Source organism: Coregonus lavaretus (genome assembly GCF_964263955.1).
Source record: "Coregonus lavaretus genome assembly, chromosome: 3".
Lineage (NCBI taxonomy): Eukaryota > Metazoa > Chordata > Actinopteri > Salmoniformes > Salmonidae > Coregonus > Coregonus lavaretus.
Genome location: NC_139990.1, coordinates 32,804,634 through 32,817,718, shown reverse-complemented (window position 1 = coordinate 32,817,718; position 13,085 = coordinate 32,804,634). Strand labels below are relative to the sequence as shown.

The 13,085-nt window shown below is 50.9% G+C and overlaps 1 protein-coding gene across 6 annotated transcripts in view; it reads right to left on the bottom strand.

The window, feature by feature from the left end:
• Positions 1-13,085, bottom strand: part of LOC311110875 (histone-lysine N-methyltransferase ASH1L-like) — a 52,503-nt gene that overhangs the window by 32,492 nt on the left and 6,926 nt on the right. For all 6 annotated transcript variants that reach the window (XM_084153483.1, XM_084153484.1, XM_084153485.1 and 3 more), the window contains 2 exons: positions 8,503-12,964; positions 2,871-3,510 (listed from right to left, as the gene is read on the bottom strand). In XM_084153483.1, the coding sequence (XP_084009609.1) occupies positions 2,871-3,510; positions 8,503-12,964 (5,102 nt within the window). The remainder of the gene's footprint in view (positions 1-2,870; positions 3,511-8,502; positions 12,965-13,085) is intronic.

Here is a 13,085-nt window from a genome sequence, read left to right as displayed (position 1 = left end):
GCCAGAGCCCTGCAAAATGACCTCCAGCAGGCCACAAATGTGCATGTGTCTGCTCAAACGGTCAGAAACAGACTCCATGAGGGTGGTATGAGGGCCCGACGTCCACAGGTGGGGGTTGTGCTTACAGCCCAACACCGTGCAGGACGTTTGGCATTTGCCAGAGAACACCAAGATTGGCAAATTCGCCACTGGCGCCCTGTGCTCTTCACAGATGAAAGCAGGTTCACACTGAGCACATGTGACAGACGTGACAGAGTCTGGAGACGCCGTGGAGAACGTTCTGCTGCCTGCAACATCCTCCAGCATGACCGGTTTGGCGGTGGGTCAGTCATGATGTGGGGTGGCATTTCTTTGGGGGGCCGCACAGCCCTCAATGTGCTCGCCAGAGGTAGCCTGACTGCCATTAGGTACCGAGATGAGATCCTCAGATCCCTTGTGAGACCATATGCTGGTGCGGTTGGCCCTGGGTTCCTCCTAATGCTAGACCTCATGTGGCTGGAGTGTGTCAGCAGTTCCTGCAAGAGGAAGGCATTGATGCTATGGACTGGCCCGCCCGTTCCCCAGACCTGAATCCAATTGAGCACATCTGGGACATCATGTCGCGCTCCATCCACCAACGCCACGTTGCACCACAGACTGTCCAGGAGTTGGCGGATGCTATAGTCCAGGTCTGGGAGGAGATCCCTCAGGAGACCATCCGCCACCTCATCAGGAGCATGCCCAGGCGTTGTAGGGAGGTCATACAGGCACGTGGAGGCCACACACACTACTGAGCCTCATTCTGACTTGTTTTAAGGACATTACATCAAAGTTGGATCAGCCTGTAGTGTGGTTTTCCACTTTAATTTTGAGGGTGACTCCAAATCCAGACCTCCATGGGTTGATACATTTGATTTCCATTGATAATTTTTGTGTGATTTTGTTGTCAGCACATTCAACTATGTAAAGAAAAAATATTTAATAAGATTATTTCATTCACTCAGATCTAGGATGTGTTATTTTAGTGTTCCCTTTATTTTTTTGAGCAGTATATTATATATATATATATATATATATATATATATACATACAGTATCTCACAAAAGTGAGTACACCCCTCACATTTCTGTAATATCTGAGTATATCATTTCATGTGACAACACTGAAGAAATGACACTTTGCTACAATGTAAAGTAGTGAGTGTACAGCTTGTACAACAGTGTACATTTGCTGTCCCCTCAAAATAACTCAACACACAGCCATTAATGTCTAAATCGCTGGCAACAAATGTGAGTACACCCCTAAGTGAAAATGTCCAAATTGGGCCCAATTAGCCATTTTCCCTCCCCGGTGTCATGTGACTCGTTAGTGTTACAAGGTCTCAGGTGTGAATGGGGAGCAGGTGTGTTCAATTAGGTGTCATCGCTCTCACACTCCCTCATATTGGTCACTGGAAGTTCAACATGGCACCTCATGGCAAAGAACTGTCTGAGGATCTGAAAAAAAGAATTGTTGCTCTACATAAAGATGGCATGGGCTATAAGAAGATTGCCAAGACCCTGAAAATGAGCTGCAGCACGGTGGCCAAGATCATACAGCAGTTTAACAGGACAGGTTCCACTCAGAACAGGCCTCGCCATGGTCGACCAAAGAAGTTGAGTGCACGTGCTCAGCGTCATATCCAGAGGTTGTCTTTGGGAAATAGACGTATGAGTGCTGCCAGCATTGCTGCAGAGGTTGAAGGGGTGGGGGGTCAGCCTGTCAGTGCTCAGACCATATGCCGCACACTGCATCAAATTGGTCTGCATGGCGGTCGTCCCAGAAGGAAGCCTCTTCTAAAGATGATGCACAAGAAAGCCCGCAAACAGTTTGCTGAAGACAAGCAGACTTAGGACATGGATTACTGGAACCATGTCCTGTGGTCTGTTGAGACCAAGATAAACTTATTTGGTTCAGATGGTGTCAAGCGTGTGGCGGCAACCAGGTGAGGAGTACAAAGACAAGTGTGTCTTGCCTACAGTCAAGCATGGTGGTGGGAGTGTCATGGTCTGGGGCTGCATGAGTGCTGCCGGCACTGGGGAGCTACAGTTCATTGAGGGAACCATGAATGCCAACATGTACTGTGACATACTGAAGCAGAGCATGATCCCCTCCCTTCGGAGACTGGGCCGCAGGGCAGTATTCCAACATGATAACGACCCCAAACACACCTCCAAGACGACCACTGCCTTGCTAAAGAAGCTGAGGGTAAAGGTGATGGACTGGCCAAGCATGTCTCCAGACCTAAACCCTATTGAGCATCTGTGAGGCATCCTCAAACGGAAGGTGGAGGAGTGCAAGGTCTCTAACATCCACCAGCTCCGTGATGTCGTCATGGAGTAGTGGAAGAGGACTCCAGTGGCAACCTGTGAAGCTCTGGTGAACTCCATGCCCAAGAGGGTTAAGGCAGTGCTGGAAAATGATGGTGGCCACACAAAATATTGACACTTTGGGCCCAATTTCGACATTTTCACTTTTGTTGCGAGCGGTTTAGACATTAATGGCTGTGTGTTGTGTTATTTTGAGGGGACAGCAAATGTACACTGCTATACAACCGGTACACTCACTACTTTACATTGTAGCAAAGTGTCATTTCTTCAGTGTTGTCACATGAAAAGATATACTCAAATATTTACAAAAATGTGAGGGGTGTACTCACTTTTGTGAGATACTGTATATATATATATATATATATATATATATATATATATATATACATATACACACACACACACAGCTGCTAAGATCTAAGATTAGCGCTGCCTATGGAAGTAAACTGCATCATGATCACGGTGCTCAACATTCATTGTCGAGGCTACAATCAAGTGTTGGCCTGGTGGTGGTGGTTTTACCTGCGAAAGCAGTGCAGCTCCTCTTGGGTGAGCCAACCACTTCCTCCCTCGGCTCTGGCCCTCATCCCCAGGCCTCCCAGGTTCTCCTCCCTGTCCAGCGCTCGTTCCTCCACCTCCTCCCCTTCCTCCTCCTCCTCTTCATCCTCCTCGTCCCTGTCTCTCTCCCAGTGCTTCCTCTTCTGACCTTTCCTGAACTGGCCCTGGACCACCGACTCGATCGCGTCCGTCACAGTGTCCCCCTTCCACGTTCCTCCTCCTCGGTCCCGGTGCCTGGTCTGGGTCACTTCGGCCAGAGGGGGCGGCGACGGGGGCGGGGAAGGCAGGGGATACTTCCTGGGGCGCCCGGGGCCCCTCTTCTTGACCACGTTGTTGCCTGTCCTCGCCTGTCTCTGGAGCTTCTTGGCGCGGAGGATCTTGTTGACATGGTGCAGGCTGTGTTTGGAGGGCTGGGCCCGGTGGGAGTGGTGCGGCGGGGAGGCATCATCGTCCAGGCAGCAGCCCTGGGATGGCGAGTCGTGGCCACAGTGAGAGAGGCAGGCGGAGGAGGAAGAGTGTAACAGAGGAGTGTGGTGGTGGTGTTGCCTGAGGTGGTCCTCAGGGGTAGAGTGGTCGGCTCGGGTCTGGACACCTGATGTACTGCCTGCACAGAAACAGACAAAGAGAGAGAAGAGGGGGAATTAGATGATGAACATAGGAATAAGCTGCAACGTGACACTTATGAACTTGTATTTATTATCCAGTCCAAGCCCTAGCTTAGTTCCACTGTTAGGCCTACATCTTGTCTCTGTCGGTCTTGTAATGCTGTCTAATAATTATCAAGGCTTAATATTAAATTGAAAGGAAAATAATACATTTGCCATTGACATCCACTGCCAATTCCCTCACCAAAATGCAGTTCATTACAGATAAACATATAGGCTAAGCCCACCTCACCAAACTGAAATACTATGTCACGTAATGAACAATAACTTCATACTTTTTCAGCTTTTCCTTTCAAGCCATAAAGTGTTGCATTTAGTCCACTCACATTAGTGAACGGTCCTACTACATGTAAAGGGGGACTGTGTCACTCCCCATCCCCCCTGCTGCCTCTCCACTCTTTTCTCTCCTCTGGTTCACTCTGCGTGGTTCTTCCCACCCTCCACCCTCTGCCTCCCTGCCTACTAGGCTACCTCCATGGTGGTGGTGGTAGTGTAGTCTGTGACCGCAGGACGACCCTGTGTCCTGAGCTCTAATCCTGGATTACCCTGGCTGGGTTCAAACTACACCATGCTGCCTCACCAGGAGCCTTCCACCCAGCGTGCCTGGCCTCCTCACACAGAGTACACACACACTTATCTCAGTCAGGCAGCTTGATGAAGCTGAATCGTTACCCAAAGCACCCAGTCTTCCCTGTTCATCTATATTAGCTGAGAGCAGGTGTAGTGTGTACACAGGGATCTAAGACAGACGCAGCCTTTCAGTTTGATAGTTTTTGATGGGGAAGGAAGCCTACCAAATATAGCCTGTAACAAAACGTCCAGCTCTACTACCACGGCGAGTCAACTATTCTTATGGAAATAGAACATCTCGCTGGACATCGTACAAGGCTACAATGACAACCACACAAAAAGCAGGGCCAGTTTAAGTAATTATGGGGGTTTTGCTGCCAAGCCCTTAATCACTGGTTAGGGCTATCTAATGTCAGGGCCGGTGGAAGGCAGATGTACATACAGGGGATGGCATTGTGTTCCTCCAAGGGATTTCTAAAGGACATACAGTACCAGTCAAAAGTTTGGACACACCTACTCATTCAAGGGTTTTTCTTTATTTTGTATATTTTACAATAATAGTGAAGACATCAAAACTATGAAATAACAATCATGTAGTACCAAAAAAAGTGTTAAACAAATATATTTTATATTTGAGATTCTTCAAATAGCCACCCTTTGCCTTGATGACAGCTTTGCTCACTCTTGGCATTCTCTCAACCAGCTTCATGAGGTAGTCACCTGGAATGCATTTCAATTAACAGGTGTGCCTTCTTAATAGGTAATTTGTGGAATTTCTTTCCTTCTTAATGCGTTTCAGCCAATCAGTTGTGTTGTGACAAGGTATACATATTTGGTAAAAGACCAAGTCCATATTATGGCAAGAACAGCTCAAATAAGCAAAGAGAAATGACAGTCCATCATTACTTTAAGACATGAAAGGTCAGTCAATACGGAACATTTCAAGAACTTTGAAAGTTTTTTTAAGTGCAGTCGCAAAAAACATCAAGCGCTATGAAACTGGCTCTCATGAGGACCGCCACAGGAATGGAAGACCCAGAGTTACCTCTGCTGCAGAGGATAAGTTCATTTGAGTTACCAGCCTCAGAAATTTCAGACCAAATAAATGCTTCACAAAGTTCAAGTCACAGACATATCTCAACATCAACTGTTCAGAGGGGACTGTGTGAGTCAGGCCTTCATGGTCGAATTTCTGCAAAGAAACCACTACTAAAGGTCACCAATAAAAAGAAGAGACCTGCTTGGGCCTAGAAACACGAGCAATGGACATTAGACCGGTGGAAAGTTCCAACTGCCATGTCTTTGTGAGACGCGGTGTAGGTGAACGGATGATCTCTGCATGTGTGGTTCCCACAGTAAAGCATGGAGGAGGAGGTGTTATGGTGTGGGGGTGCTTTGCTGGTGACACTGTCTGTGATTTATTTAGAATTCAAGGCACACTTAACCAGCATGGCTACCACAGCATTCTGCAGCGATACACCATCCCATCTGGTTTGGGCTTAGTGGGACTACCATATGTTTTTCAACAGGACAATGACCCAACACACCTCCAGGCTGTGTAAGGGATATTTTACCAAGAAGGAGAGTGATGGAGTGCTGCATCAGATGACCTGGCCTCCACAATCCCCCGACCTCAACCCAATTAAGATGGTTTGGGATGAGTCAGACGGCAGAGTGAATGAAAAGCAGCCAACAAGTGCTCAGCATATGTGGGAACTCCTTCAAGACTGTTGGAACTCCTTCAAGACTGCATTCCAGGTGAAGATGGTTGAGAGAATGCCAAGAGTCTCAAATATAACCTATATTTTGATTTGTTTAACACTTGTTTGGTTACTACAAAAATAATGACAAACCCTTGAATGAGGTGTGGCCAAACTTTTGACTGGTACTGTAGTTAAGCACGAGGGCGTGGGGTATATGGCCAATATACCATGGCTAAGGGCTGTTCTTGTGCACAACGCAACCATATACAACAAACCCCCGAGGTGCCTTATTGCTATTATAAACTGGTTACCAACGTAATTAGAAAAGTAAAAAGTAATTTTTAGTCCTACCCGTGGTATACAGTCTGATATACCATGGCTTTCTGCCAATTAGCATTCAGGGCTCGAACGACCCCGTTTATAATGATTCATTGAACACTGTGATTCAGCAGAGATAACTTCAAATTGGCCTCGTACGCACAGCCATGAGTGGCAGTATTGATTCCAGGGTTATGTATCCATGCAGTGACCACTTTACAAACCACCATATGGCATAGTGAGCACTGAACACTGTGAGTCCCAAATGGCACCCTATTCCCTATACAGCGCACTACTTTTAACAAGGTCCATTTGAGATGCACATAGTGTTCAGTGCTCACTATGCCATATGGTGCTTTGTAAAGTGGTCACTGCATGGATACATAACCCTGGAATCAATACTGCCACTCATGACTATGCATACCAGGCCAATTTCACTACTTATTGCCAAGAACTGAAGCTAAGCGGACATCATCCAATCAAAACAGAAACCTGAATTCTTGAGGCACTAGCAGCAGAACTATTTTTGGAAGTAAATTTGGTGCACAATTGAATAACCTTCACAATGTCAGATTTAATTTGGGTTGAATTCCAAAATTAGTACAAAGAAAGATTTTGGTGCAGAACTCACATTCGGAGCAATAAATAGCACAGGGATTTTGAATGCTCTCAAAAAAGTCATTTTCCATCAATGCAAATAGCCTAAACACTGCAGAAGAATCCCTCACTTTGATGATGCACACACTAGTACTGTGCTACGCTAGATTTCAGCAAGACACTGGTACTGTAGTCTCAGACTCTAGACACTGACACTGTAGGCTAACATTATACAATGAGCTCCAAACATATTGGGACAGTGACAAATTTTTTGTTGTTTTGGCTCTGTAATACAGCACTTTGGAATGAAATGATACTATGACTGAGGATAAAAGTGCAGACTGTCAGCTTTAATTTTCATCCATATCGGGTGAACCGTTTAGAAATGACAGCAGTTTTTGTACATAGTCCCCCCATTTTAGGGGACCAAAAGTATTGGGACAAATTCACTTATATGTGTATTAAATTAGTCAAAAGTGTAGTATTTGGTCCCATATTTCTGGCACCCAATGATTACATTTGTTTTGGTTGTGTTTCAGATTATTTTGTGCCCAATAGAAATGAATGGTAAATAATGTATTGTGTCATTTTGAAGTCGCTTTTAATGAATACTGAACAAATATAAAACGCAACATGCCACAATTTCATATAAGGAAATAAGTCAATTGAAAAAAAATCATTAGGCCCTAATCTATGGATGATCTTCACATGATTGGGCAGGGTTGCAGCCATGGGTGGTCCTTGGCGGGCATAGGCCTACCCACTTGGTAGCCAGGTCAACCCACTGGGGAACCAGTCCCAGCCAATCAGAATTAGTTTTCGCCCACAAAAGGGCTTTATTACAGACAGAACCCCCCCCAACCCCCAACGATCCCGCAGGTGAAGAACACGGATATGGAGGTCCTGGGCTGGCGTGCTTACACGTGGTCTGCGGTTGTGAGGTCGGTTGGAAGGACTGCCAAATTCTCTAAAACGACGTTGGAGGTGGCTTAAGGTAGAGAAATTAACATTCAGTTCTCTGGCAACAGCTCTGGTAGGCATTCCTGCAGTCAGCATGCCAATTGCACGCTCCCTCAAAACTTGAGACATCTGTGGCATTGTGTTGTGACAAAACTGCACATTTTAGAGTGGCCTTTTATTGTCCCCAGCACAAGGTGCACCTGTGTAATGATCATGCTGTTTAATCAGCTTCTTGATATGCCACACCTGTCAGGTGGATGGACTATCTTCGCAAAGGAAAAATGATCACTAACAGGGATGTAAACAAATTAGTGCAAAATATTTGAGATAACTAAGCTTTCTGTGCGTGTGGAAAATTTCTGGGATTTTTTATTTCAGCTCATGAAACTAACACTTTACATGTTGCGTTTATATTTTTGTTCAGTGTAAATAAGAATAAGGTTTCTAAACACTTCTACATTAATGTGGACGCTACCATGAAGGATAATCCTGAATGAATAATGATGAGTGAGAAAGTTATAAAATTTACCATTCATTTCCATTGGGCACAAAATAATCTGAAACAACCAAAACAAACAGCAAAAGCATCCAACAAGTTCCTAAATTAAGCTGACAGTCTGCACTTTAACCACTTTAACCTTTAGTCATTGTAGAATTTCAAATCCAAAGTGCTGGAGTACAGAGCCAAAACAAACAAAACATTTTCACTGTCCCAACACTTTGAGCTCACTGTATTTCAGCATCTCACTCTCTTTAACAGAAAGCCCTGTCACAATGACTCACCCGTCTCTCTCCTCTCTGCTGACGAGGAGTGCTCCTTTCTCAGCGTCCGCTCCATCCGGGTGAAGTTAGAACTCTCTGCCGCCCCTCCCTTCCTGCCTCGGCCTCCTCTCAGCAAGGTACGGGTCAGGGCGGTGGCGAACAGGTTGGTGTGGTGCGGGGGGTCCTGGGAGTTGGGATCCGTCTTGTCTGTGGGCGTGATGGGTTCCTCGTCTTCCTCCTCGCTGTCTGAGCAGCCCGCCGGGTCTTCTCCCTGACCATCTGTGAACGGGCCCTGGCTGGCCCCAGCGGGGTTCCGTGAGAGCTTAGCGTAGTCTGCCTCGGAGCTGCCCATCCTGAACCAGGACTCTACGGGTTGGTGGCCCCGGGGCCCGGCACTGCCCTGGGCCAGGCGAGAGGGCCCCAGGCAGGACAGGGATGTCTCCTTGCGCTTGTACCTCTCGGCTGAGGAAGAGGAGGACGAGGAAGGGGAGTTGGCTGAGGTGGCCGTGGCTTGTTTGTTGGCACTGGTGGTAGTAGGGGTGGAGTCTCTTCCAAAGCGGCAGCGCTGCAGAGATTCGGCCATTCCGGCCCCGCTGGCTCCGCGTTCTCCCCTTCCTGACCCCGGGCTCTCTGAAATTCCCGCTCCGCCTCGGCTCTCTCCTCCTCCCTCTTCCCCGTCCTCCTCGGCACAGCGCTCTCGGTGTTTGTGTCTGTGTTTGTGTTTGTGATGCCAGCCGAACGACAGCTCTGAGGACATGGCCGGGTAGAGTACGGGAGACCGGCCCCCACCCAGGAACTCCTGTCTCAGCAGCTTGTGTTTCTTCTTGTGAAATTTGGAGGGGTTGAGCAGGAGGTGTGACGGGTGGTGGTGGTGCACGTAGGAGGGGGGAGGTGGTGGGGGGAAGGAGGGGGAGTGATGGGAGTGGTGAGATGGGGCAGAGTGGGGGTTCTGGTGATGGGGGTGGGGGTACAGGGCACTGGCTGGGGGGTATCCTCTGTAGTAGCCCAGACCAAGGGGACCTGAGGAGTATGGAACACCGTAGGACGGGTGGTAGAACCCACCGCTAGATAGAGGGAACCCCAGCCCATGAACGAATGGTACGTCTGACATGGACTCCCGCAGCTTGGGAGGGCGCCCGCGTTTCTTCTTCAGGTCTGGCTTGCGGACGTAGTGCAGAGAGTCACAGGGGTATGAGGGGTGGGGGGAGTAGTAGCCACTGAAGTTTATCCTGAAGATGGTGGGAAGCAGGTCTCTGTGTAGGTAGTGATGCGGAGGGGGGCCACCAGCGCCTCCTATTGCCCCAGCGGCCCTGCCACCCACCCCTGGTACTCTGCCCGCCCCTGCAGCTCCTGGGGGCATCCCCAGCCCACTGCCCAGTCTGAGCGCAGGGGTGCGGTGCGCTATCCGGATCTCACTCAGCCTCACCACAATTTCATCCAGCTCGGCCAGAAAGTCAGGGTCCTGGCGCCGGGAGCGCAGCTGCAGGAACTTCTTCTTGCGTTTACGCTTCTGCCTCTTTAGCTTGTCGTAGCCCGGGCAGCCGTGGCTCCGGCGCTTGCATTTGTGCTTGTGTTTCTCTTTGTGGCCCACTAGTGCAGAGGGAGGGGCCGCCGGGTGGGGCCTGCGGGGGTCTGGTGAGGACCTCGCCCCCAGTGGTGACGGAGAGGGCGAGGGATGCTCCAGCAGCATTGAGGACGAGTGTCTTAGTCCACCGCGAGGGTTTAGCCCAACCCCTACCCCCACGGCTGAGCCCATCACCCCTGGCATTAGCAGTCCGCTGGCCATCCCAGGTAGCATCCCCGCATTGCCCAGGCCACTTGCCCCTCCGGCCTTCTCCCCCCGGTCAGAAGTGCTGTTGTTGTCTGTTCCTATGCCGCTGTCGCTGGGTACAGTCTCCTCACTGTGAGACTCACTGACGGGCGAGGGGGTGGCTTCCTTCAGCTCACTCAGAGGTGCAGGGGAGGTGGGGTGGAGGGGCCTAGGAGGGGATAACTTACGGTAGTGGTAGTGCTGCCTGTAATGGTGGTGGTGGTGATGGTAGCCACGGCACGACTTCTTCTGGGAGGCCACAGCAGCCGATGAGCCCAGAGGGCCCAGAGTGCGAGGGGAGGGGGCTGAGAACGTCGGGGGAGGGAAGGGGAACGAGTGGTGGCCGTGGCTGTGGAAGTGCGGGTGCGTCAGGAAGTGCACTGCCCCCGGCGCCACAAAGCAGGCGTCACTGATGGGGCTCTGGCCTCCGCTGGACTGGGAGAGCGAGGGGGAGGGGAACACCTCGGCGGACGGGAGCTGGTGCTGCTGCTGAGACTGGGACTGATGGTGGTGGAGGGGCGACGTGGTGTTTGGGGACAGGAAAGGTCCCTCAGGGGGTGGTGTTGGAGCTGCCAAAGAGGGATTTATTGGCGCTTTAGGTTTGCGCCCCCTCCTTTTCCCCATGTATATCGTCCCCTTTTTGCTTACGTTAATCTGGGGTCCCAGTTTGCCTCCAAAAGACGCAGCCAAGGAGGATAGAGACTGGGTTGCAGCTGCTACCTGGCCCACCACCCCACTGGCAGTTCCTCTGGGGGGCTCCTGCTCTGGTCCAGACCCTGGTCCTAACAGGATCTGGCTGAGGAACCGTTTGCGTTTGACACTCTTCATCTTATTGATCTTGCCTATGATGGTCTTCATGATGAGCTGCCCGTTGCCCTTGGTCCGGAACTGTTTCCCGTCCCCCGCTTCCGGTGCCAGAGTGGGGGGCTGACCCTCCTGCGGCAAGGTAGGGGGCAGGCGTTTGGGTCGTCCCCGCTTCCTGGGCATAGGTTTGGGAGGATTAAGATCTACCTCTGGGTGGAGAACAGGGGGGTCCTGCTCCTCTTTCGACTTGTGTAAAGAAAATACCTTAGAGGGTGCCAGTTTGTGAGGGGGACGTCCCCGAGTGGGGGCGTCCAGCCTGGGCATTTTAGACTTGGGACGTCCCCTTTTCCTGGCTGGCTGAGGAAAGAGTTGAGACACGGCGGGAGGCTTGACCTTATTGGGGTTAGGAGGCCGTCCTACAGGCCTGCGTATGGGCGGGGGAGTATCAAGGCCTGAGGAGGATAAAGGCATGATGGTTTCGCACTGGTCAACGGGGCTGCCCTGGCCCGCCCTCTGTGTCCGGTTCCCTACTCTGGTCCAGCGGGGCTTTCTGCCTCGCCGCTTCTTCAGGGGTTTGTTCTCCTGCTCTGGGGGAGAGCCCGGTGACTCGTCTCCAGGGGACTCGTCTCTGAGAGGAGGGGGTGAATGGTCGCCGGCGGGCTCTGGCGGCGAGGCAGTCTGTCTCACAGACTCCGGGGGACTGGAGGTACCGCTGGTGTGACCGTCCCTTTCCCTGTTGGGACTGCGTTTACTGGGGTTGGGACTGCGTTTAATGGGGTTGGGACTGCGTTTACTGGGGCTCGAGCTCTTGCTTCTCTCCCCTCTGAGTGACTGATTAGCCCCCTTGTCCTTGGCCTCCTGCTTGCCTGATGCTGAAGGAAGGGAGCATTTGGTTAAGTCTCTGGGGCCGTTCCGGTCACGCTCCTGCTCCCTCTCACTGCTCTCCCTCTCCTCTGCCTGGGAGGGAATGTCTCGGTCTCGGGAGTGGTGTCCTTGAGAGGCAGGGGAGCCCTGGCGACTTGGCACGCTCCCTGTCCTCTTCTCTGAAGAGGAGCAGGATGACAAACGAGGTGGTGAGGAGGAAGAGGAGGAGGCAGAGTGGGGCAGTGGGCAGTGAGTGAGACGTGACTGTAGCGGCTTCGCGCCATTACTGTTGCTGTCGTTGTTGTTGTCCTTTGAAGTTGTTGCCAGGCGGTTGTTGCCGCCGCCATAAGTTAGTGCGGGACTGCTGCTGCGACTGCTGTTGCTGTTGTTGCCAGACTTGCTGGCCCCATCTGCCTCCTCTTTCCCAGGCGGGGTGGATGACTTCTCCAGAACACTGTCTTTATTGTTCCGGGAGCCATAGGGGCGGCCAGGAGGGCGTGAGACGGGAGTGGGTGGAGCTAAGTGGACCGCTCTAGAATAGGTCGCCCTGTTGGCCATAGCGCGGTCTCGCTGCTTAGGGGTGGGGGCCATAAAATTAGAAGTGGTGTGGGTGGTGAGAGAGGGAGTTATTTTGGGGGGTTTCACTTTGGTGGATTTTGAGGGAGGGCAGGTGGCGATGAGTTGCGCTAGTTTCTCAGTGACAGTAGGAGCGCCCCAACTAGGAACGCCCCGGTCCTTCTCCCTCAGACCCTCACTGCTGTAAGTGTACCCAGGAGGTTTGGTAGCGGCTTCCACGCTGGGTTCCGGTGATGGGGGCGCAGGAGGGGAGGGCGAGGAGGTCGGAGACTTGGTTTGGGGCGTGGGCGTCTTCTTCCCAGAGGCATGGTGCGTTTTGCCGTCTGCCAAAGGACGGTGAAGATTCAGGGGTCTCTCCATAGAGGCTGCGGATTTCCCGTCCGACTTCGCCTCAGATTTGTCCGACTTGCAGGCCAGTTTTGGAAGACCCTGCGAAAAGAGAATACAAATATTAAAATCTAATGCCATTTCTTGCAGAATTATAAGGCCAACCCATTTCACAGAAAGGTAGTTCCCAGAAAGGTATCGTTGTGTTTCACTAAAAATTAAA